We start from the raw sequence: 26,119 nt of genomic DNA, 5'->3' as shown, positions 1-26,119 counted from the left end.
ACACAATGAGATTTTTGATAAATGATCATCAGTAATGTGGACAGTGGATATGACTAAATGGGTAAAGGCAAATAATAGAACAGCTAGAACAGTCTGGTGAGTTCAGAATCAAATTACATCACTTTACTGTAAGGCTGCCGTTGAAACCAGGAAATGACAACACTTGTGCACTTATGCACTCATGATATTATTACCATATCCAAAATCTAAGATGATATCTAGTCTCACATCACAATATCGATATTTTTGCCCAGCCCTATAAGGAATCACAGTAAATGTGGTTGTTCTCCTCTGCCTGGCTGGCTGCAGGGTCTCAGCAGCCTGTTCAGCTCTCTGAAGGTGATCCGTCTGCTCCGGCTGGGCCGGGTGGCCAGGAAGTTGGACCACTACCTGGAGTACGGAGCGGCCGTCCTGGTTCTGCTGGTGTGCGTGTTCGGCCTGGTGGCCCACTGGCTGGCCTGCATCTGGTACAGCATCGGAGACTATGAGGTCATCGACCAGGCCACCAACACCATTAAGATTGACAGCTGGCTGTACCAGCTGGCCCTCAGCATCGGCACACCCTACCGCTACAACGCGAGCGGGACGGGCCAGTGGGAAGGCGGACCCAGCAAGGACACGCTCTACATCTCCTCCCTCTACTTCACCATGACCAGCCTCACCACCATTGGATTTGGCAACATTGCTCCCACGACAGATGGGGAGAAGATCTTCTCTGTGGCCATGATGATGGTGGGATGTAAGTACAGTCTATCTATCGCTTTCCAACATTAACTATCATGTTTACCAGTAGTTCTCAAGGTGGTGTAAGGTCTAAAAAAAGTGTTTCAAAGACCATATTATTTGCCTTTAGTTTGTGCCTAGATGCCTAGATGACTTTATCTGAATAACATCCATATTGGAAGAATGGTGGCTGATTTCGTTAACGTCATCATTGCTCATCTTGGTATGAGTGGTGGGTGGCCACAGTTACAGTAGTGTCAAGACACAGCTATTTAACACACACACACACACACACACACACACACACACACACACACACACACACACACACACACACATCTCTCTTTCCTTCTTTCTCTCTCTCTCCTTCTCTCCCTCTCTCTCCGAGAGAGAGAGAGAGAGATTTCCCTGCTGCAGACGGGACACGCCCACACAGTCCGCGAGAGAAAATACACTCTAAAAACTAATTGATTCTCATGAGTTTTGCCATGACTGTCAAACCTAAATTTATATACTTTGCGACGTTCATCATCGTTCAAATTTGGCTGGTGGCTTATTAACATAGGGTCCTGTGATGTGATGAACTCAAAATGCTAAATAATAAAGAAATATTTCTGGTTTCCAGGGACTTTAAATCAAACTGACAATTTTTCTTCTTCAGCGGATAAACGTTAAAATCTTGAAAGTCCAACTAAATCCAATTGGAGGCCAAAAGAGCATGCCTGGTCGTAATCTTCCTCAAATGAACCGTGCATACTTTGACGCTATTTTCATCTCATTCATCCATTCATAATTTGCCAGCAGAAGCTTGCAGGAAGACGAAACAATCTGGATGCATTTAAGTTGCATGCGAGACAAGACAATGTGCTCCACAGTCCTGTTGGCTATCTACCAGCTGCCAGTGCAGGAACATATGTCTGCTGTGGAGGTTCAGGAAGATCTGCACAGAGACTATCTATGCCAAATCCATGCAGAGAACCATCAACACACACAGAGACGGACTGGCCATCTGGCATTTGTGGAAATGCCAGAAGGGCCACCAGACTAGGCATGGGGCACTCAAAACGAGAAAAAAAAGCCTTTGATGATTTTCATTGAAAATAATTTATTTAAGTGGCCCAAAACATTTGATATTGGCCCTGATATAGCCTATGGGTGTTTTCTCACTCACGCAATTGACGCAATTTTTCACATTTCAATTTTCCATAATGCCACAGCTCTCTTTGCCTTTTCTCATGCAGTGAAAAACTCATTGATAACTGCGGCAGCGTGACAGCATCTGTCCCTGTCCTCTCACACCGTGCGCAGGAGTCAGTGCGTTACTATGGTTACGGGTCGGGGACGCTCTGTGTCTGTCACTCTGAAACTTGCTCGCGAATCCCAATAATAGCTTTTTGGGTTAGTATGCCTATGCAAAACCATGAATGTAACTACCTGAAATCTATTAATTTAACATCATATTTTGGTTGTTGTTTCTTGACTTAATTCAAGAGGTTATTAGGTGGTGTAGAAATGCAGGGAATTTGTTTTATCCCAGTCTGTCACTGAACACACACCTGGTATTTAGATATAAGCAGTGAAGAGTTGAAGATTGTTCCACCCCCTAACCCACTGACATGTATAACTGTTCTGGAACTAAGGTCACTCCAAATAAGAAATGTAGCAAAGAAGGCTGCGCCAAAATAAGTTGTATATATGCACATGCAGTTACATAGCTACAGTTTAAATATGTTTTCTACAAATGTGCTAATTTAGCTATATATCAATTTAAACTATTAGCACAATGAACGGAATATCATTCCACATTGCCATATATTTCCACACTGACATATTGTTTTTCTATATATAGCCCATACCTCAAACCGGTTTCTAAGAACTCAAAACAGACCCATATCTTCTCAGTGAAGGGGAAAAATAGAAAAAATTGCTTATTTCTTTGTCACTTTGCCCAAAATCCCTTTGTGTACCTTTCATAAAACATCAAACATATCATTTTATGCCATACCTCCTTTAGTGTTTGCATCAGCTTTTTTGGAACCTTCTATTTTACATAATTGTAGCCATTCTTTGAATACTGGGGCTTTGAGGCTTTTGAAGTGTTGCCAAACCCGAGCACAGTATTTTAATTTGTCTTTTATTACCGGTAATCCCTTTCATCTCAGACCTGTCACACTCTGGGTGCCTTGGGTATGGAGAGAGAGTATTGTCTTCTCTCTTAATGACTATTTCAAAGGAACGTACTTCCTGTATCTCCCTATTTAATCAGACATTAATGATTTGCAGCATTTTCTTATTTCAGGGATGCAAACTAATCACCTTTCGGTGACAGTCACCTTTTTGACCCCCCAAATGGGGCACTTAGGTGAATGATTTCTGAGTGGCTTTGTGTCTGCCCTGGTATCTGTCACCTTTTTCCACTCTGAGTTTGCATCCCTGTTATTTATAGCAACAGCTTTGGGGAGTCTTTTTAGACGCATGAAGACAGTGGCACCTGGAAGCTGCTCCATATAAATACACTCTGGCACATTTGGTTAGAGAGCAGCTAAACCGGGGGAGTCTGAGGTTACTGCTCTAATGCACACTGGATCTAGTTTGTGATGTTTGGAAATACATTTGCGCGGTGACAAATACTTGTTCCAGTCATGTTGTGCTCATTTTGAAGGACTGTCCTCTTTGTCTGCCTGCTGTGGACACATAAACCAGATTTAAGTCACCACCCCCAGAGTGTCATCTGTTATATCTCTCAGGAAAGCGACAGCTCCTAGCAGCGGTTCCTGTGCTTCTCTTCCCCCGGTAATTGAGACAAGCCCGATGCCGCCCGCAGTACCTCTGCTGTGACACCAGGAGCATCAGGAGCGACCTCCTTTCCATTTAGGAATGACTTCACAGCTCTCGTCGGGTCGGGATCACCTTGACAGAATGCTTTAACAGAATCAGGACGGATGTGTCAGGTTTTAGGTCTAACACACTTTTCGAGCGCTTCGAGGAAGGGCTGAGGTGGAATTTGGAGCAGTGTCACCTTTGATCCAAAAGGAGAAGAAAAACTTGAAATCTGGATGTCATTTAAATAATCTGTATTTTTGCTGAATGGAACCGAAATAGACGCATCATCAGATTCTAAAGATCTTATCTGCACAGTGAGAGAATTTGGCATTTAGTATAGAAATTAATCTTAAATATCTTATCTACACAGTGAGAGAATTTGACGTTTATTATAGACATTAATCTTAAATATCTTATCTGCACAGTGAGATAATTTGGCATTTAGTATAGAAATGAATCTTGTTCTGACCCTTGCGAGGGTGACATTTTCTGCTCTGTTCTTGACTAGTGTAATTCACATGAAGCCACCGCCGCCAGAGACAGTTTGGCTCTCTCAGCTCTGAGGATAATTAACAGTGACATCTCCAGCACCATCGCAGCCTGCCGTGTGAGGCTGAGGGCTGGTCATCACGACCCAACTAACAGACAAGCTATTTTAATCTGCACAGCTCTCATACTGAAACTACTCAACCACTTCTCATTGTTATATTACACCATTCTTTACAATGCTGCAGCTCACGGCTGTACAAATCAATTTCTCATTCTATTGCACCACAAGATCGAAAACCGACATGGATTCACTCACTCCAAATATATGCCCAGTCAAATATTTTTTTGTTATTGTCTGAATGGATCCCTTTAAATTTATTGGATTCCTTTCCAACATCCAGGTAAAAGCCATTATCATAACTACGTAATATAGGGTAAACTCAGGTAAACCCAGCTTATACATTTTTTGAATATATGAAAATAGTTTATCTATGTGTATAGGTTAATATCTTTACGTGAAGCTATTGAATCTCTGATAATAAGTAATGTAGTTTCAACTTCATTCTTGGTATAGTGGGCCTTTTCAGGAATATAAATAAAATAAATAAACAATAATAATAATAACAACAACAATAACAATAACAATAATAATAACATAAATAAAATATAAATTGCTCTTTTCATGCTGGTGTTTTTCCTCATCTTCATCACCAACTGGTGTTACAGTAATAGTCTCTTTTCATCGTCAGTCTTTACAGTTCATCCGTCACGACTTCCGTCGCTGTTCCAACCTTTGGCCCAGTCCTTTTAAAGCAGGATGCAGAGTGATGCAATCAAAAAGACAAGAGGGAAACCCAAACTGACAGCCGCGCGCGCTTCAAGGTTTGTACTTCCGAAAGTAAACACCCATTACTCTGGTGGGTGTTCGGATCACGAAGATCACTCGGTCACACGGCAACCCGGAGTGTCGGGTTCAATTACGGCCCATAAATCTCCCACTACAGATATACAGTAATTATGTGAGAAGGATGAGTGAGCGATAAAAGAAAAGGGAGATATCGCCCGCAGGCTAGAATGTAGAAAATGGACAATGCGCCATGGATTGGATTGGACAGGATATGCACCCTAACCTTTGTGATCCTGCTCCAAAGACTTGAGATGCTTCTTTCCCCTTGAGTGGGTAAAACCTCACCATAAAAGATCCTAACTGACTCATTGGGGTCATGGCAGTGCTCCAGCCGAGGCCTCTTGCTGAGAAAATGTGCATTCTAAATTACGCTGGCGCTCGATCCACCACTCTTGTGTGTGTGCGTATACAGTATGTGTGCATGTTAAGTTGAACTGGTTTTGAGGCGGCCATATTATTGTCATATTGTATTGTACTCTGTGTCAGAGGCAGAGCACACTGTTTCCCCCACAAAATCCTAATGATATGCACTTTGATGTGAGATAGAGCAATTTTGACTTTGATGACATTAATGAGACATTGTTGTCTATGATATGCTCGTACTGTTAGCGACATGACATGGTGTCACACGGACGCCAACATAGTAGATCCATAATCCAAAGCTGGCAACCTGTGTCTTTCCTTCATATTTCTAGTCTTGACATTACTTATCTCTGTACCTCTTATCGAGGTTTCTCCTTTCCTCTGTCGTTCCGATGCTGTCCAAGTAAATCTACCCATCCCTCTATCTTCTATCTAGCACTGCTGTATGCCACCATCTTTGGGAATGTCACCACCATCTTCCAGCAGATGTACACCAACACTAACCGCTACCATGAGATGCTCAACAACGTGCGTGACTTCCTGAAGCTCTACCAGGTTCCCAAAGGCCTGAGCGAGAGGGTCATGGACTTCATCGTCTCCACCTGGGCCATGTCCAAGGGCATTGACACGGATAAGGTATTATTATTATTATTATTATAAGTTGTGACAGTTAGTAGTAATACTGTGTTGATATGATATGATTATATGATTTAACACTTGCCGGCCAATCAGAAAAATACTATATTGTATTGTTGTATATTGAATATTGTAGACAGTTAAACAGCTATAAAGTTGTATACTCTCCATTCAGTTGTACTGAATGGAAACTGTGTTATAGTGCACATCACATCACATATCACCTGTTTTATGAATGTATAAGTCCAAAGTTGAGCTGATTACATCGACTGAAGCTGAAGTAAGAGCTGCCAGCTCAGTCACTGATGGAGTAAACGTAAAAGTGCTATCATATTTAATAATATCATAAAAAGTGGGTGGGCATGGTTGGCAGGAGGTCATGTCGATATGACCTGACCTCAAAGCTGAGTGAGCACATTGTTATCACCACCTGATGTACTCTACAGGGGTGTCAAACATATTTTCACGCAAAGAAAGGCAGGCAAAGAAAATCAATGCATAATAGCTAGGCCTACAGTATCAAACAAATGATCAAATCTACTGTGCATTATAATTGTGCTTTATAAATTAACAGCTGTGAAATTGTCTTCAAGGGTGATGAAAATAGTTTACCATTTAGTGATGAATACAGAAAACGTGAATAGGCTACTTAATATTTAACTTGCTCCTGAAACCTGGTACCTCTCTTAGCCTTCACAAGTGCATCACATTGGAATGAATTTTCACACTTTGCAAAGTCATCCTGTGGGCCCGGATTAGAACCTCTGGCGGGCCGGTTCTGGCCCCCGGGCCGTATGTTTGACACCCCTGCTATAGAAGGTGATCACCTGGCACCAAAGATCAGACGATAGCAGATGGCCATTTCAGTAGCATGCTTTTTACCATTAGATGTCAGGCTTTACACAGATTTGGGTGCCCCTTTAATGCCCCTTCAGCACAATAACTGTTTGGTGTCAAATCTCCTCTTCTTTCTCAGGTTCTTTCCATTTGTCCCAAAGACATGCGAGCAGACATCTGCGTCCACCTCAACAGGCAGGTGTTCAACGACCACCCGGCTTTCCGGCTGGCCAGCGACGGCTGCCTGCGCTCTCTGGCTGTGGAGTTTCAGACCACGCACTGCGCTCCGGGAGACCTCATCTTCCACATCGGAGAGAGCGTCGACACCCTCTGCTTTGTCGTCTCCGGCTCGCTAGAAGTCATCCAGGATGAGGAGGTTATTGCCATACTAGGTGAGACGACACGGTATTATTATGAGAGAGGTTTATTTACTATATTTCAGATTATCGAGGAGGAATGACATTGTATCCTGGATTAGTAAAACACTACATACAGTAGAAATAGATAGAAAGTTTGACCCATGTTCCATGTGCCTTGTGCGACGTTTATTATTCCTTACATTGTTGAAAATCCTATGTACATTATGCTCTTCTGCTATTAAGTGTACATTCATTTGTCTGTCCATAAATGTCACTGGATCCCCCCATGATGGTATTTTATTTGATTGATTGATTGATTGATTGATTGATTGATTGATTTATATTTTTTCTAAAAACATCGTAACACATAAGGCATTTATATTCAAATAATTCAATGCTCTGTGACTGTTTGTAAAAATAAACTGATCATGTTTGGCACCATGCAGGCAAGGGCGACGTGTTTGGAGATGTGTTCTGGAAAGAAGCCACGATGGCACGGGCCTGCGCCAACGTGCGCGCTCTGACCTACTGCGACCTGCACGTCATCAGCAGAGAGGCTCTGATGAGAGTGCTGGAGTTCTACACGGCTTTCGCCAACTCCTTCTCCCGCAACCTCATCCTCACCTGCAACCTACGCAAACGGGTAACAACGATTACATCCACATTTCAAATGTCAAAAGTTGTCAGGAGTTGTCTGGTCTTATTTGTTACCCGCTACATTGATTCATATTATTCACAGTTGGAGCCATGATTTGCATTTGCCCTTGCAAACTACAACAATGACGTCACGTTACAGAGTATATGAGTTTGAGTTTATTTAACATTCTGTCTTGGAAAACAGTCCCAAAAACAAAATACATGTAAAAAGTAAATTAAACTAACAAGCAAACCCTACTACAGTTATTAATTGTTAAAACATTCATGGAGAGATTTTCAGTCTATTAAACCTTACTGATTATCTGAAAAATACCAGCCCACCATTAATTGATTAACAATTGATTAACAATTGATTAATTTATCAGTACTGTTGCACAAACATCAACATTCAGATTATATACCTTGTTTAACAATCTTTCAGTAACAAGATGTTGTAGTAGGGCAATCCCTACATTTCAGAGAAAAGTCATTACTGTCTTATTACCTCTAAATTATAATTTATCATAGTATCTATTCAATTTATCAAGCCCCCAATTTTCAGCCTCATTAAAGATCAAATTTGTAAATGATGACTGAAGCCAGGATGACTTTCTGATAATGAGGGACAATTATCTGGATCAGATTTTTTTTTATATATTTTTTTTATAGTCAAAAATAATTATTCTGTGAGTCCAAAGTCAGTCTCCAGTTAATTTTTGATAGAGCATCTCCAGGCTATACTGTACATCTTAATACCATCACAGATTAGAGCCTTGGTTCAATGGTTTCCAGCCTCACAGACATGATAGTATTTATGTTTTATCCTATGGGATCAGCATTATGTAACTTCTTAAGTATTCCCTTTAAATTCACGTACACGTGGTCCATTGTGCTGAAATGGAAAAGTTTCAAAATAGATTTGAAACAAACATTTATTCAGAAGGGGTATGCTCTTTTGAGGAGGAAATGTGAACAGACTAAAATTGGTGTTCACAAAAAAGAAGCGGGTTTATAACAATTGCATAATGTTTAAGTATATCTCTGAAATTGCTACTTTGTTACAGCTCCATTAGGAGATGGCTTGTGTGAGAAGCATACTGCCTCAGTCAAGCATAGAAACAATGTGAAGTTAAATTTAGAGCTACTATTTTCTATTATGATGTGTTGAAAGATTCATGACCCATACATGAACTGTATTCAGTGAAAATAAGGCAATCTATTATTCATTCATACATACATACCGGCTGTTCATGCCTGCACAGGTTGAACATTTACTCTGCCCTCGTTGCTGTTAAATATACAGTTGACTAGTTTTTTGTTTGCATCTGTACATGCTAAAGCAGTGGCAGGGTGTGTCTGCATGCGGACACACCTGGATTGTAGATGGTTGGTACGTAAGAATCCATGTAGTCAATCCCTGACACTAATTGCTCAAATACTCACTGCTTTCTATGTTCAACAATGTTTTATCACCCTTTTACTTCTGCCTTTACACTTTGAGTACTTTTTTTTACATAGATCTTTCCCCCCTTTCTTTCATTGTGAGTGATTTGAACAATCAGTTCCAGCAATAAAATTCCTCACCTACTCCGTTTCAGATAAACCGACAGATGAGTGGAGTGTCGATATATTTTCGTCTGGAAAGGCTTTTCAAATGTCCAATGGTTTCTAGAGAGCCTTGTGGACGTTTGAAATGTAGGAATTTCACAACTGTCAAATTAACTTTAACATTTGAATCTGCTCACAAGGACTACACTTTATTGCATGTATGGTTACTATCACGATTTTCTCTAACTATAAATTATTTTGAAAACAAATGATGTAATACTGGTAATAAAGATCAAATGAAACAAGAAAGTAAGCGAGGAGCTAAGAAGTATCAACTTTTCTTTGCCTGTTTCTTTTGTCTTCTGAGGGGCTTCAGATCAGAAGGACTCGAGGCCTAGATATCGCACCACTATTCTATCTTTCCCAAGTGCTTTGCGGTTATTGAGCCTTAAATATTGCATGATACAGTGTAGCTGTAGACCGTATCCATTCTGCATTATAATGTATTTCATCCAAGTAGGTCACAATGTGCAGATTGGTTCCTGACCTGCTATTGTCATTTTAAATGTCCTCTCCATGAGTGGACCCCACGTCACCATCCTAATGCCAAGACCACTGACTCAGCCATCCCTCTTGCAGATAGTCTTCAGGAAGATCGCTGATGTGAAGCGGGAGCAGGAGCACCAGAAGAACGAAGTGACCCTCTCCATCCCTGAAGACCACCCGGTCCGCAAGCTCTTCCAGAGGTTCAAGCAGCAGAGGGACGTCCCCACGCCGGGACAGTCTTACCTTGAGCACAACTGTGTGCAGGTGGAGCCCCTGCACCATCGCACTGACTCCAACCCTTACACGCTATGTCAGCGCAAACCCTCTCAGCAGCAGGAGTACAGCTCCATGATGCACAGCAGCACGTCCTGCGTAGACGCGGGAAGAGCCGGCAGTGACTGCGATCCTCTACAGGTCCCGCAAATGTTTGTTTACACTGAGAAGTCAGACCAAAGTTGTACACAAGAGGTTCCAGAGGGGAGACCTCACTCTGGTGTGGCAGATCAAGAGTGCAAGAGGGTGGACAGTCTTCTACAGTGCAAGGCTGCAGGTGGAGCTGCACGTGGTGTCACCAGCAGTGGAGGAATTCGAGGCTGGGCGAAGTTCAGGAACGCCACCGCAGCTGCACCGGCACCACCCACTGTGGAGCAAGAAAAGCAGCCTCAGAAAGAAGAGGAGGACTGGGCCGATGGGTCCCAGGCCTCAGAAGGAGTTCCTGCTCACAGCAAGAGCCTGGATCCAGAAGAAGGTGTGGAGACGGAGAGCGCAGGAGGAGGAGGCCACGGCGCAGGGGAGGGAGATGAAGAGAAGAGCGCCCTGCACAAAACCGACTCGTGCGACAGTGGCATCACCAAGAGCGACCTGCGCATCGACAGGGCCGGTGACGCGAGGAGCCCATTCGAGCGAAGCCCGATGGAACGCAGTCCGATGGACAGAACCCCGTTCGGACACAGCCCCGGGGTGGAGAACGAGGGCTCGCTCAAACACTCGTTTGTGCCGCCCGCGTCCGAGCAAGCGCTCCTTCAGGCAATTCTGCACGAGGCCAAGGTAGAGCTGAAGGGGGACATCCAGATCCTCAGCAGCCGGCTGTCGGCCCTTGAGACTCAGGTGAGCGAGATCCTCAGATTGCTGTCCATGAAGAGAAGGCTGTCACTGCCACAGACCTCAACCCCCAGGACAAGGCTCAGAAGTAAGGACTTCTTTGCTGCCCCAACGCCTGTCACACCAGAAACAGATGATTTGAAATAAACATTTGTTGATTAGAGAGAGAGAGAGAGAGAAAAAAAATCATTTTTGTGAAAAAAAAATGTTTAGAAAATGTAAATACAAATTTGCATGTCCAGCTGGATTCTGGTCTGCTAAAGAAATTGCTTGCATTTTGCAAATTACTGCATGCAGAATTAATTTTGTCATGTTACCTCAGCACTGCAACAACCCAGGGATTTTGTAGTCGTTTTTGACTTCCATGGTCCTATATGTTTATTTGAGGCTCCAGTTTTTGGGAATGCGAAAAATATTCATGAAGAATGTTGGAGCAGCAGTACTCAAACAGTGAAAAACGCTGATGTGCAGCAAATATGCAATCTTTCACATGATGAAAAACCTGGCTAGGCTTAATGTGCACGGCGCTCTGATGAAGAGTTGAAACTTGTTAGTCTGATGGGACCATCAATAAGTCTTTTTGGAACTGTCCTTCCATTCCATGTTCTTCATGGATTTTTTGGGAAGTCAGCTTGTAGCAGGACACCCAGCCAGAAAGTAGCTTCATAACTTTCACTTTTTGGGAGTGTTCAACTGGTCCTGCTAGACAAAGCATGTCTGCAGCTAAGAGCTTGGACTCTGATTCTTTATTTTGGAAAGACTGGAGTCATAGTGACCTCTTACACTGAACTCTGCATGCTCTCCCCATGTGTATACATCTCCCTTTTATCTGATTTTGTAGGAATAGTTAGACTCCACAGTTTGCCAACATGTTGCTGCCCAGTGCCCGCCCAAACTGAAGGGATAGTAGCGACCGCACTGAGAGGAATCAGTTGTCAGGTAATTAAATGTGTGCCTTACATTTTTAAAAGAGCGCCTCCTTCCAAAATGGATGCCTATTTGTCCTGATGACAAAACAACATTAGTTATTGAGCACTGAGCAGATGCTCCATAATATGATAAATGTTAAAGCTGCTGATGGTTTTGCCTTTTACAAAGCATTGTAATTCAGATTAAAAATAGCACATAACATCATTGTAATTCAGATTAAAAATAGCACATAACATCACAAGGTCAGGATTTGAAATTACAGGACTGAGGAATGACTAAAATGTTAAAATTTCTATTTCTTTGTGAACCATTTAGAAACGGTCTGAACTGTGTTTGAGCTTCATTATGTGCATGTAAAATAGGAGTAGGAATGCAATAATGGCAATCTAATAATACAAATTACAGCACAAGTTATTTTCTTTATTATTTACTTGTGAAAGAAGTTAATTTCTCTGAAACAAAGTAGGAATATTTCACTAATTTAAAACGACCCGAACATTATGTTAAGCTCTGCAGCGGGCCATATCAACACACTTCTTATTAACTGTATTATTTATTTATGTATTTATTTTTGCTCGGATATAATTCTCCAACCTATACTGTAGCAAGTGGATTTTGACTTGATCTTAGATGTGATATTTAAACATTGACTTTTGTCTTTTTCTACTGTAGCCTATAGTGAGAACAGTAATGCATATGAGGTTTTGGGGCCACATACGTTTTTGAATGATGGGTTACTCCACACTATGCAAATCTGAACAGAGATGTACTGTACTTTATTTGTTTATACTGTTTGGGTGAAAGTGGTAAGAAGCATGCACAAGCGGGAACAGCATATCTGAGGTTTTTTATTCATGACCAGTTTTGTGTGTGATTCACATTTGTATAAGTGTAAGGATGGAAGCATGCGACTGTCAGCCAACTCAATGCAAGTAGGCTATTTTATATTTGATGTGTAATTACCCTTGCATGCCTACACCTACACTACAGGAGCCTATCAATGATGTGAAGAATGAAGAATGATGCCTGCTCACTACCTGTTGTTTTGTCTCCTCTGTCACAACCACAAGATCCAGTATTTATTCAAGTCAGTGTGATGCATTGCATTCTAGAAACATGGATCTAATGGTAGGCCTATATAATAATTATTGCTGTATGGTGTCCCGATTCAAAAAACATTGAAAGCCCTCATGTTACAGTGTCATGCAAAATCATAATTCATGTAGTAGAGCTATATTATTCTTGTTGTTTATGATAGCAGAAGTTTATAAATTAGGCTACTTTCAGAATTTTCCATTTTAAGTAGAACATACAAATTCTACAAATCTAGGCATACACTGAAATAACAAAAACAGTTTGCAGCCCTCCTGAACAGAAGATGGCACTGTTTAGTTATTTGGCGGAGAATTTAGACACGTATGCCGCTGCAGGCAAAGAGCATGGAAGGAAAGAGACGACACTCCGGGCATTTTTGGAAACAGAATGCCCCTCGCAGTGGTCAGCTGCGGTAGCGCTGGCCCCTATAATCAGCCTCGCCTACATTCCACTAGGTCCGTGTTCGGTAAAGACAGTCACAGCTGGACGTTGGAGCCGCGCTTTCACCCTCCATGCAAGGCTCGAGACAACAGGAGTAACAGAACAATGCAGAAAGATGACACAATGACGGGGAAGAAGAATTTAAAGTTGAAAAATAAGCTCTGTTCGGCAATTAACTGCAGAAACTCTGACAGCAAACAACATGCCTTTCATCGTTTCCCCAAAGACCCTGGAAGGTAATTATTCACGACCGTGAACAATGAAGGCTATTAGTCTCGCTCTGAGGCTATAGTATTTTCAAGTTGAAGCTGTGTTCACGATATTATGTACATGCTAACTAGTTAATTGAAACTAAGATGACCAGGGTTACAACCTAGTCACCTTTAGGTGAGTCACCCTTTTCATCCCGAAATAGGCAGATTTCTGAATGGTTTTATGTCTGCCCCTAGCTGGTATCTGTCACCTTTTTCCACTAATCACTATGAACAAACATCCAAAAACATCAAAGCTTGCCTTTTAGCATTTGGAACTGAATCCCTTCCAGTTTCCCCCACCCCCATTTTCTTACTCTCAGCAGTTCTTGTTCATTCTAATAATTAAAATGTCATGTAGCCTACAAATCAATGAAGGAACAAACGAATGAATTTAGGAATAAATACATGCTTCTGCCTTTTACAGGTGTGCCAGGTGGGTGCAGAATCTGAGGAATGCAACTTTGATGAGGATAAGCTCTGAGCGCCTTAATCGGACCTACAGAGTGTGCAGTGCACATTTTCACCCCAGCCAGTTTAAGACACCATCTGATGTGTATGTATTTACTGAAAAATATCACAATCAAACAATATATATATATTATATAACATCTCTCTCTCTCTCTCTCTCTCTCTCTCTCTCTCTCTCTCTCTCTCTCTCTCTCTATCTCTCTCTCTATATATATATACATACATACATACATACATACATACATACATATATATATATATATATATATATATATATATATATATATATATATATATATATATATATATATATATACATACATATGTGTGTGTGTGTGTGTGTACAAGTAATGTACAGAGTGAAAATGAATTTCCCCTTGGGGACAATAAAATCTATCTAACTGTCTTTCTGTCTGTCTGTCATGTAGCCATGCAGGATTGAAACGGGACGCAGTGCCCACAAGGGTTGATTGCCCTAACCCACCACATCCACTGGACGTGGAGTTAAAGAGAAAGCCACCACGAAACCGTCAGGATTTGCCATCAAAGAAAAGTAAGATTCTCATTGTATAAAGCCAGTGGTACTTTGAGATGTCAGTCATAGCATCCCGTTTAGAGTGAAAGCTCAGTCACTCTGGATTTCTTTAGAGTGACTATCACATTTTTTGTTTTAGTGATTTTACTTCATATTTTCCAAATTTGTGCTTTACAGGCAAACAGACTGGTTCAGAGACACATTTCACGGCACCTGATTCTCCTGCAGCAGGGCCCTTGATTCCAGTGACACCACTGCTGCCATGTGGTTTTCAAAGTGGGAGGCGGCCCTCCGCAGGGGGGCTCGGGATCCAAGCAGTTTCAGGGGAGGCTCAGTGAATTGAAGTGAATAATATATGAGCTATTACATTAGTTATCAAAAGGAGATGTGATTTGGTTAAAGAGATAGTTCAGAGATCCAGTAGTTTGGGGGAGTTTTACAGTATATCCCCCACTTTTTTTTTAGTCAGAAAGAAAGAAATGTCTCCAGACAGAACTTATGGGGGGGTACCTTTTATGTATTTTGTGTAGTCTGAAGAATGTCAAAGAGCAATATCTGGCTATCTTGGCTCAATTAAGTGTTTTAATTTATGTTTGCATTAAAATTCCATGATTTGACCGTTTCCACTTGAGTGGACTAATTTATAAATGGGTGATTTAGCAATGGGAGTATGCCATGTCTTGTCTCTTTGTTGTTTGAAAAAATGTTAAATAAAGAGTTAAAAAAAAAGAATAGCTTAACTTTTCTAGCCAGGTTCAGTCTATCCAGGCCTATTCACTCTACATTTTTACGTTAACATACATTTACTTGAATGTTTGTTATGGGTATAGATTTATACATGATTGCAAATTCTACATTGACATTTTTTTCCCCTGATTATAGTCTGGACCATGTCTGCATATACTGTTGTAGTCAGTGAATTTTTCAGCAAATGTAATCAGAATCAGAAAGACTAATGATCCCTGGGGGGAAATTGGGACAAATTAACGCAGCTTTATCTATATACAGTATAAGCACACATGGAGCTGATCTTTCATCAATAAATGTGTTTTCTTTAGAAATAAATAAATCAGTAAATTGAATTAGTCAATCTGAACCCATGATTTCAAATTGCTGTATTTATTTAATAAATGAAATTCAGAATGAACGTTTATATGTTTCTGCTTTGATCCTGCCATTGAATAAATAAGTAAATAGTATAGGCTAAGTAAATAGAATAGACCATGATTTGCAATACGCCCGGAAAAGATGTTAATCCTGCAGTTTGTGTTGTCGCGCAAATGCGGCTGTCGTCCACTCCGTCAGAAGTGCGTTGCTGTGTTTTTAACCTCGGGTCCTTTCATTAGCTATTTATCTTGAAAAAACTAAAAGAAAAAAAAGAAAAATTTTGCTTAGTTTCCACAATATGGTTGTTGTTTTACTCCCTGCACTACACCACTTCAAACAAGATTTGCAGTACGCCCAGAAAAGATGTGAATCCACGAAATTTAGAGTGTTCTCCCGTTGAGTTACTGTTTAGAGAGGCTGATTATAGGGGCCAGCGCTACCGCAGCTGACCACTGCGAGGTTCATTTGGCGCTGTCACGCTTCCAAAAATAAAAAATGGCGGAGGCTGCTGGGCGCTGATGTTGCAATGGGGCAATATGGAGCTGTCATTTCTTTCCATAAAAGTTCTTTGCTGCAGGCACAGAAGAAATAGAAGAAAGTTGCAGCCAGCGAGCCGAGCTCAGCGAGGTGCAGAAAGTTGCAGAAACTCAGAAAGTTGCAGAAAGTTGAGCACAAACTACCGAGAAAATCTGAGGCAGGTAAAAAATATAATCCTTTCTTCAAACGACGCTTAATGTCACTCTCTCCTTAGCCTACAGCTCTGTAAAATGACATTCACTCGGCCATTTAAATTATGTTATAGATTTTCTATCATTAGGTAGTAAACGTATTGTAGCGTTCCTGCTATTTAGAGAATCAGAGGCTTCTTGCTGGTACAGGGTTCTTTATTCACAGTTAGTCATATCACAACTCTAGGCGGTTGCTACCATAGGGTTGCTACGCCCATAGCTAGCTAGCTGCTTCTCCTTAGGCGGTAACCGGAGACTGACTCCACGCATGCTCTCTCAGTGTTCCCACAAGCATAGTGTTCCCCCTCGGTAACACTCCCACACATCAGTTCCTAGCTGCAATCGAGACACTTCTATTGCACACCACATTACACGTAATACCTGGATTACCTGGATCGCTACATACTCCCCGCCCAACAATAAGTCAACGCCCACGTTGACACCCACAACCCACACATCCCCCCTGTACCAAAACACACCAACTCTATAGCACTTTTTCCCATCACCACATCTGAATTCAACACATTTCAATTTAACCAAGCCCCAACATTTACCTTAACTTCCAACCACCACCATTTAGTTACTTTACATCATTTACATTTGCAATTTAACAATAGCCCCCACATTTTCATTATTCCTTTTTTCCATTTTTTCTTTACCAACCAATTAACCACCACCATTTCCATCCCCCCTTTCACAGCTTCTGTCCCACCTGAAGCACGCTAGTCCCGCTCAACCCCCAGTGGGGTTAGTCCTCTGCAGTGTAACTCAGCACGGTCCCCCCTCGGTCCCCACAGCCATCACACGCACTACAGTATCTCCACACGTTCTCGCGTTCGGCCCAGTAGAAAAGTGCACGAACATTTCGGAGCATCTTCTCAGGCTCGTCATGCCCCGTACGGCCCCTGTGCGCCCACCGCACAACCAACCCCCGCAAGTATCTGGGCACAACCGTCTGCCTCCCTTTTACCCCGTGCCCTGTTCTCTCCAACAGCCCATCTTCATCCAGCCGCAGGTCGGAAAACATGTTCCACAGTCCTTTCGTGGCACCGGAAAACATGTGAGTCTCCTCCACGGGGGGCCGGCGTCCGGCCGCCACCCACGCAAGCACCGGACCGATCTCCGCGTCCTCCGCCTGCCTGCGTTTCCACTCACGCACGACGACATCCATGATGGTTACGCCGTCGTCCTCCAGATCCACATCTGGACAGTCCTCCTCGTCTTCCTCCACCTCCTGCACTCGGTCGTCCTCCTGCCCCCCTTCCCCAGGGGGCGGCGTGTTCAGGACAGCAGGAGGAACACAACCGGCCTCGATCTCCACCTCGGCTTTCCGCACAGCAACCGTGGGGGGCGCAGTGCAGTTTCTGGCTAAGTGCTCAGGCGAACGGCAAGTCCAGCAGAGTCTCACCTGCCCGCCGCCTGCACGTCTCTCCTCTCCCGCTGTCCTCCGGTCCCCGACAGCCCCTCGACACTCTCTGGCCAGGTGTCCAATCGCGCCGCATGCCCAGCAGGCTCCCTGCTGTCCATGTCGTTGTCCCGCGCACCTGGTCTGTTCCCCGGGACCGCTGCGACACCCTCTCGCTAAGTGCCCCGGTTTCCCACATGTCCACACACCTCACAGAGTTAAATAACCGGTCCATCACACGCTTCGCACACTCAATACAACAGGACATCACACACCCACTCAACCAACACCTCATCCCACTGCCCTCAGGGCGCAGGTACAGGACAATCAAATTTAGAAGAGCTCGCCTCGGGAAAAGCCTGATCCCGGCAGCCATAGCTGCTCTGAACAGCAGGCCCCGCTGATGTGTTGTCTGTCTTGCCACATTGTTATTGTCTCTGTTGATGTCATGTATGTTGCTGTTTTTGTTATGTCCTCTCTGCACACTGGCGTAAGAATTTTTTCCTTATAATGTACAGGACAGTGAAAATGAATTTCCCTTCCGGGACAAATAAAAATAAGTCTAAGTCTAAGTCCAACACAGTCTCTTTTGCGGCTCCGCGTGGGGCCCGTGCTCCACTGTGACGCGGTATACAGTGATGTTATTGACGTTTGGTTGCTCCCCTGGAGCGGTGGGAGGGTGACCCATCTGGACTACTGGCCCCCCTGCGAACGTCAGTGTGCTCTTCCCTAGGTCTACTGTGCATTGGTTTAGCGTCAAGTAGTCCTCCCCCAAGATACAGGGCCCCGCCATCTCTACTACCCATACTGGAAAGTTCACTGTCTGTCCCCCCACAGTTATCATCACGGACCCCCTTCCCCTCATCGGCATCAACTCACCGGATACTGTCCTCAGCAGCTGTGCCGCTGGCTGCTCCAGAAGCGTCCCCTTGGGCATCATGTTGGCGTTCACCAGCGTTGCCGTACACCCCGTGTCCACCAGGGCGACACAGTACCTCCCCTGCAGGTAAACTGGAACATGGCAGCCGTTCATCGTGCGCGGCCCGTTCTGCATGCTGACAGCTCCGGCGATGTCGTCTACTTCGGGGGAAGGCGGAGCCCCACCTCCCCGTCAATGTCGATGGGCTCCCTCCCGCGATGACGTGGCTACGGGGAATATGACATCGGGGACCCGTCTCGCCCCTTCTAGACGGGCCCCGTGTCGTTACCCTGGTTCCCCGCTCCTCCGCGGCACTCTCTGGCCCGATGTCAGGGGCGTCCACAGGTCCAGCAGCGCATGGCCCCGGGCCCCCTGGGCCAGGTATTGTCTCGTGGGGTGGGCTGCAGGGTCGCGCTTCGGAGCAGTTGTTCTTTTAACTGCTGCACCGACTCGGACAGTTCTCTCACCCTGTTGCCTTGTTCCGCCAACGCCATCTTCCATGCTGGCTCTTCTTGCAGCGGGCTCTCCGCCGCCATTCCCACCACGAGGGCGGCTCCCCCCGTGCCACTGCTCACGGCCCAACCCTCCACTGTCTCTCTTTCAAGCGCCAACTCCAGCGCCACCCCCAGTGTCTTTGGCCGTTTCAGCATTACCTGATCGCTTAGACTTCGCGGCACGATTGCCTGGATAAAGTAGTTTCTGGCCAACTCATCCAGCGATTCTGGCGGCAGCCGGCTGTATACGCGCCGGCTGAGGATCTCAATGTCTGTTGCCAGTGCCCGCAGCGACTCCCCCGGTCGTCTACGCCTGTTACACAGTTCCGCAACCACGATGCCTTTCTCCTCGCATTGGCCGAAGCGCCTCCGCAGGGCCGCCATCACCGCATCCAAGTCTTTTATATCGGCCATCGCCGCCACGCACGTTATAGCTTCACCCTCGAGGGACATCACAAGATGGCTGGCTCTTTCCTCTCTCGACCAGCCATTCATGTCCGCTGCCACGTTAAACATTGTGCAATATGGCTCCCACTCGCCTTTACCGTTCGGTGTCACTTCCTTCTTGCTTCGGCGGGCGCCGTTCCGCGCCGCCTCGATCCGCACCACTTCCCCGTCACTGGCCCGCAGGCTAGCCTCGCTGGGCCACGGAATAGCCTCCATGGCTACGGCGGCAATGTCGTCTGGCTCGGTCTTCACCCCCACCAGCACCCGGCTTTCTACCGCCTGCTCCACTTGGCTCTCTGTAGGAGCGGCTGTGTCTGCCCGGTCCTGCTCCTCTTCGGACGCCTGGCTGTCTGCCCCGGCTCCTTCTCCTCCCGCCTCTCGTTTGATTCTTCTCCGCTCTTTCCTCAGGAACTTGTTCACCATCTCGCCGATTATGGAGGCAATATTCACCACTTAACTTCTGACACCAATGTAGCGTTCCTGCTATTTAGAGAATCAGAGGCTTCTTGCTGGTACAGGGTTCTTTATTCACAGTTAGTCATATCACAACTCTAGGCGGTTGCTACGCCCATAGCTAGCTAGCTGCTTCTCCTTAGGCGGTAACTGACTCCACGCATGCTCTCTCACCGGAAGCGTTCCCACAAGCATAGTGTTCCCCCTCGGTAACACTCCCACACATCAGTTCCTAGCTGCAATCGAGACACTTCTATTGCACACCACATTACACGTAATACCTGGATTACCTGGATCGCTACAGTATATTATCAGTCTGACATTTGTGCACGGGGTAAGCCATCTGTCTACTTGTAATCTACTACCACTGGCCTGAACCCCAAACATGACCCCTTCAAAAACTACTGGTCCTGATTTAGGATTGAAAACACAAATCTTGGGTCTCCAGTCCACCAATATTCCCATGATATCACGCCATTTCTAATGTTTCCTACTGGGCGCTTTACACAGCTCATTGGCTGTTTTTTCCCCATTTGATTGTAATCACCTGCTAATTGATTACAATCAATCACCATATTGTCCTACCGAGGTGACCATGTATGTGATGATGTAACAGCCTACATTAGAATTTGACACTCACAGCCTATTGTTGTTCCAAAATTATTCAGCATTCATGCTTTCAAGGTATTTCTAGGTCAAAATCATTTAACCACACACAGAGATGGGAAAAATAGGCTACACGCAATCTTTATTTAAGTACAAGTATAGGCTACTTAAGTTACTTTTGTAAAATAATAATAAGTACTGATTTATGTATTGTGACATCATCAGTGATGTCACGATGGCATACAGTGTGAAGGCATACAATACGCAAAGTATTGCTGTAGTGCCCCCCTTGGGTGCTTTTTCCAGTTTTCCCCCACACCACATTCCTGCCAGACCTCTGAAAAGTGTTTTGGCAAATTTTGGACATGATTGACGCAATGGTGTGTCTTGCAACTCCGGACAGCTAGACAGACAGACAGACAGACAGACAGACAGACAGACAGACAGACAGACAGACATGCCTCCAATTAAAGTAGTAGGATTCAAAGACAATTAAACTTAGCAGATCCCCTCCAAACATGTTGTAAGATGTATAAAGACTACTTTGATTAATCATTTGGAGAAAAGAAAGCTTGGAGAGTGTGAGATGAGAGAGACAGACGATGTTACATCATCAGGCTAAAGTAACTAGCCTGTATCAAAAATGTAAGGAGTAGAAAGTCCAGATAATTGTGTTAAAATGTACGGAGTAAGAGTAAAAAGTTGTCAGAAAAATAAATACTCAGTAAAGTACAGATACCTGAAAATCCTACTCAACTAGGCTACAGTAACAAAGTATTTGTACTAGTTTATTCAGTCCCATCTCTGACCACATACAATAAATAGGCTACTGTGATACATTGCATAAAAGCATTGAGCCACATGTTTACACGATTTTAAAATCACTCGGCCTTCCATGGCTTATAATAATTATAAATCAGGCTTAATATCCCAAAGTGTCTTGATGTGCTGACTGTAATGAGTTGCCAAAATAATATTGCGTATACTGATTTTGCTTCTGGACCTTAAAGCTACTCTATATTTCCTAGTTTTGCTAAGTTCTTCCTCCAACCCTAATAGGATAGTATCACCAATTCTGTTCCTTAGGCTAGTAGACAGGCCAAACAGATGTGTATGACCTAGTATAGTATGTACACTAGTATATGATGTGTATAGTATGTGTGTCCCTTTGAGATTTGACTGCTAAATAAACAAGACTAGACTTGTGAATTGTATATAGGGAAGGAAGTCATGAAAAGGTGCCTCTATGTTGGCTCAAAACAATTTGATTTGATTGCAGGCAGATGGAGCTGCAGCTTCCACCCCACGAGGGCGGTGAGCTGTCCGTGGTGGACATGCACACGGGCGGAGAGCCTTTGCGGATCATCGTCAGCGGATACCCGGAGGTCCGGGGCGACAGCGTGCTGTCCAAGCGCCGCTACGTCAGAGAGCACCTGGACCACCTGAGGCGGGTGCTGATGCTGGAGCCGCGCGGCCACTACGACATGTATGGGGCCCTGATCGTCACCAGCGAGGACCCCCAGGCCCACCTGGGGGTGCTGTTCATGCACAACGAGGGCTACAGCACCATGTGTGGACACGCCGTCATCGCCCTGGGCCGCTTCGCCGTGGACTACAAGCTCGTCAAGGAGCCGCGGTCCCCCGAGACGCAAGTGAACATACATTGTCCCTGCGGCCTGGTCAAGGCCTTCGTTGAGTATTCCGATGGCAAGACAGGCGGAGTCAGGTTTCACAGCGTGCCGGCGTTTGCGTTCGCCACAGGTGGAGCGATCAGTTTGAATTTCTCCCACTAGAAACAAGATCCACCTTATTCACAACCACAACAACCAATACATCATCTAGACCAGTGGATTTCTGACACAATTCGGAGAATATTTTTTTATTGTTGGATATGATTACATTAGAATTCCATGACTATTTGTATTGTTGACTAGGATGAGAGATAACAGCGAAACTATGATCAAAAATAGTCTTCTACATTCTCTAATTGTGTTAACTAGTGAAACTGAACAATTTTCAATTTTCTAGGGACCACCTGGGACCTCTGTAGTCCCCAGACCACACGAGAACCACTGATCTAGACCCTCATGCTCCTGTGTTACTAACAGCATTGCCAGAGTGTTGAGTTGATTCTGCAGGACTAAGTGTGATTCTTGTTGTCAGATGTGACGGTGACAGTGGAAGGCTTCGGTGACGTCGTGGTGGACATCAGCTACGGTGGAGCGTTCTACGCCTTCGTCAGCGCCCAGAGGTTTGGCCTGGATGTGACCACGGCCAGGACCCGGGACCTGGTGGACGCAGCCACTGCTGTGACCAACGCTGTCAAATCTCAAGTAAGGCATTCCATGATGTACAACTCACAGCACATGAGGAATGGGAAGGGGGGGGGGGACAGTCTCAACGGTGTCAGCCAAGTATCTTGAGTTTACATTTTGTTTTCTCATCCATTATCCTTAGGTGAAGCTGCACCACCCGACCAGCGATGACCTGGCCTTCCTGTATGGCACCATCCTCACGGACGGCAAAGACGCTTACTGTTCTGACCCCACAGCCAACGTGTGTGTGTTCGCAGAAGCTCAGGTACTTCACTGTCTGCGGTCTCGAGTCAGTGCCAGTGAGTCACTCCATGCTTTGAAGAGGCTCATCTGGATTCACTCGAGAACAACAATACCCTCTAATTCTCAGCCCCTTGTGATGGATAATGGAGGGGTTTTCCAGGTTTTAACCCACAGTGAAATGATCCGGGCCTGGTTTCCTTTAACAATGGCCGTCTTGTGCTTGAGTTTTTTTTGATATGGTGACTTCTTATTTGTGGTTAACGTGGCAGCAGTGACAAGAATGAAGATGTCTGTACTAATCTAGTCTAGTCTGCCAAAGTCACACCCTCTTCCGGGTTAGGCATACGAACCAAGGTATTTCATCCGCCGTTCAGTAAAACTATTTTCATAAGCATTTTACGAAATGTATATGGAAAAATGAATGACTGATGAAATCCCTTGGTTCGCACCATAGGAAACCAACTTTTGGCCTAAACATATCAGAAAATGTCACATTGGAAAATTGTGCCTTAATAAAAACAACTGCATGAATCTGTGAATTCTGTGACCTAGTTTGTGAGAGTGGCAGATGGGGAAGAAAAATGGTAATAATGAATGTGTTTAAATGATATCTTTGCAGGTGGACCGAAGCCCCACAGGTTCTGGTGTTACGGCCCGGGTGGCTCTTCAGTATCACAAAGGTCTCCTCCGGCTCAACCAGACCAGGACCTTTCAGAGCGGGGCTACTGGTTCCCAGTTCACAGGAAAAGCTGTTGAGGTAGCAGTTGACTTTTCTTTCATGTCCATCAGGGACACTGTGTCACATTCGTTGTTTACTCAGAGAACTCAGACATGGTGAACAAAGTGAGAGCAGGCAGACAGACCACGTGTGCTGATAAGATGGTAGCAGTTGAAAGACTTCACGGGTTGAGAGTCACGGTCAGTGTGTCATTAACCAAAGTTCAGGAGCAGTTAGAGATAATCGCCATAATGTCATGACCTTGTTTAGAGACTCAAAATACATGTAATGTTGGATGACATTTTGGCACAGTGGTTAGCACTACTGCCTCACAGCAAGAAGGTCCCCCCCGCTCCCCCCCAAATAATTTATTTTCAGTTTCTTTTAACATGGTATCAGTGTTTACGTGATGTCCGTGTGCCTCGGGTAGTTTTTGGAATAAAGCAAAATGTTTGCCTCAAACTGTCTTATTGTAGTCTACTATGCTTAACTTTCACTGAGGAAGCTTCTTGTGTGTGTTCCTCTGTGCAGGAGACCCGGTGTGGAGACTTCAAGGCGGTGGTGGTGGAGGTTGCTGGCAGAGCTTTCTACACCGGCATTTCACGCTTTGTGCAGGAGGCTGATGACGAGCTCAAACACGGGTTTCTCCTGAAATGAGCCTGACTTAACAGCCTGTGTTTCTCAACTTTGTAACCAAATGTCAAAAACATCAGTGTGTATGTTTTTTTAAAATCAAGAATAACAATGTTAACCTTTTAAGAAGCAGTCCTGTCTACTCGTAGAGAAACTAGACCACACATCCAAGCAGTAGGAGACGTTGCAGATGATAGCTGATGATTTGTAGAGATTAATTTAAAGATGGGTCGGCAGGTGATGGGCACAGTTCATCATCATACCTGCATCCATGTACTACTGGTGATAATCTGAACACACCAAACAGGTAACCATCTTCTATCAAAAGCCTACTACAATGCACAAACAACATCTAACCTAATTAAAGACAATGATACAGCAAACCGAGGCTAACTAAAATATTCGCTTCATTATATGACCTCAAATGAGGTTTGAAACATGTCAGCCAAATATGAGTTCAGTTCTTGCATTTTTTTTAATCTTGCGGATTGCACTTCTTGAACTTGCACTTGATGTCCTTATTGATCTCACAAAATGATTGTATTTTTTTAATGATGTCTTAAGTGTGTATGTTTTGTGTTGTATTCATGGGCAGATTTACCCCAGTCGTAAAAAAACAAAAACAAAAAAAAGCTCACCATTGTAAATCTCCATCTCACTTTCTACTTTGTAGCTCACTCAGATACACATGTGGATGGTGTGTGATGTGCAAAGGTTGTTGGTTCAATCCCTGCCTCAGACAATGGCTTAAGAAGCCTTCACATTTTAAGCTGCAGACTGATAGCAGCAGTGATGCTACTTTATCATCATCAAGTAGTTTGAACGCTGATAGAAATAAGCTGATGAAGGAGGCTAGTCACTCCCTGACTCTAGCTCAGTAAGATAAACAGCTCCTCACTGGTACAAATCCCACCTGTTTCACTCTTTATGCTCAGTGTTGTCAGTGTGAACACAAGTGTAGAAATCAGACACTCAGCTCCAAACAGCCCATAGCTCATCAGGATGAGTGGCTGTGTCACTGTCTCCACCTCAGTGGTTCTCAAAGTGGGATCCGGGGACCCCCAGGGGTCTTTGAGGGGGTTCCAGGGGGTCCCCAGCAAAAAGGGGCATCATTTCAATATAATTCCATTCATAAGTATTACAATGACAGAATATATCACTATTTTGGTCATGGGTTTCATACTTTATCTGTAATAAAACTTCTAAAAGCAGAAATTGTATCAAATGGGGGTCCGAGGTCTAATTTGTGTCTGTTTAGAGGTCCTTTACGTGAAAATGTTTGAGAACCACTGCTCTACCTGACAGGTTGACTGTTGGTTCGATTCCCGATGGCGGAGGCATAGAAACAACATAGAGATGC

General features: G+C 44.2%; 2 protein-coding genes and 1 long non-coding RNA gene across 4 annotated transcripts in view; all 3 read left to right on the top strand.

Moving 5' to 3' along the window:
* LOC310782377 (voltage-gated delayed rectifier potassium channel KCNH5-like) overlaps window positions 1-11,115 on the top strand; it is a gene marked incomplete at both ends in the record, with an annotated part of 17,395 nt that extends 6,280 nt beyond the window's left edge. Inside the window, 5 exons of the mRNA XM_083643042.1 lie at window positions 310-739; window positions 5,742-5,941; window positions 6,918-7,170; window positions 7,584-7,780; window positions 9,961-11,115. Coding sequence (XP_083499168.1) covers window positions 310-739; window positions 5,742-5,941; window positions 6,918-7,170; window positions 7,584-7,780; window positions 9,961-11,115 — 2,235 coding nt within the window. The remainder of the gene's footprint in view (window positions 1-309; window positions 740-5,741; window positions 5,942-6,917; window positions 7,171-7,583; window positions 7,781-9,960) is intronic.
* A 2,379-nt stretch (window positions 11,116-13,494) lies between these two features.
* LOC310781997 lies at window positions 13,495-15,474 on the top strand. The gene is made up of 4 exons (XR_014553003.1): window positions 13,495-13,670; window positions 14,113-14,241; window positions 14,585-14,709; window positions 14,869-15,474. It is a non-coding gene; the product is annotated as an uncharacterized lncRNA (long non-coding RNA).
* Window positions 15,475-16,395: 921 nt separating this feature from the next.
* l3hypdh (trans-L-3-hydroxyproline dehydratase) lies at window positions 16,396-25,872 on the top strand. 2 transcript variants are annotated; one of them, XM_083642506.1, is made up of 6 exons: window positions 16,396-16,496; window positions 22,134-22,611; window positions 23,014-23,183; window positions 23,308-23,430; window positions 24,028-24,165; window positions 24,658-25,872. In XM_083642506.1, the coding sequence occupies exons 2-6, from the start codon at window positions 22,134-22,136 to the stop codon at window positions 24,781-24,783; spliced, it is 1,035 nt and encodes a 344-aa protein (XP_083498632.1). In that variant the 5' UTR covers window positions 16,396-16,496; the 3' UTR covers window positions 24,784-25,872. The 2 variants fall into 2 exon arrangements, with proteins under 2 accessions (XP_083498632.1, XP_083498633.1); XM_083642507.1 differs by having other exon boundaries at window positions 16,428-16,496; window positions 22,130-22,611.
* The last annotated feature ends 247 nt before the right edge of the window (window positions 25,873-26,119 follow it).

The sequence above is a fragment of the Poromitra crassiceps genome, assembly GCF_964638095.1.
Source record: "Poromitra crassiceps genome assembly, chromosome: 9".
NCBI lineage: Eukaryota > Metazoa > Chordata > Actinopteri > Beryciformes > Melamphaidae > Poromitra > Poromitra crassiceps.
The sequence above is the reverse complement of the archived record's forward strand: the minus strand, read 5'-3'. Positions and strand labels throughout refer to the sequence as shown.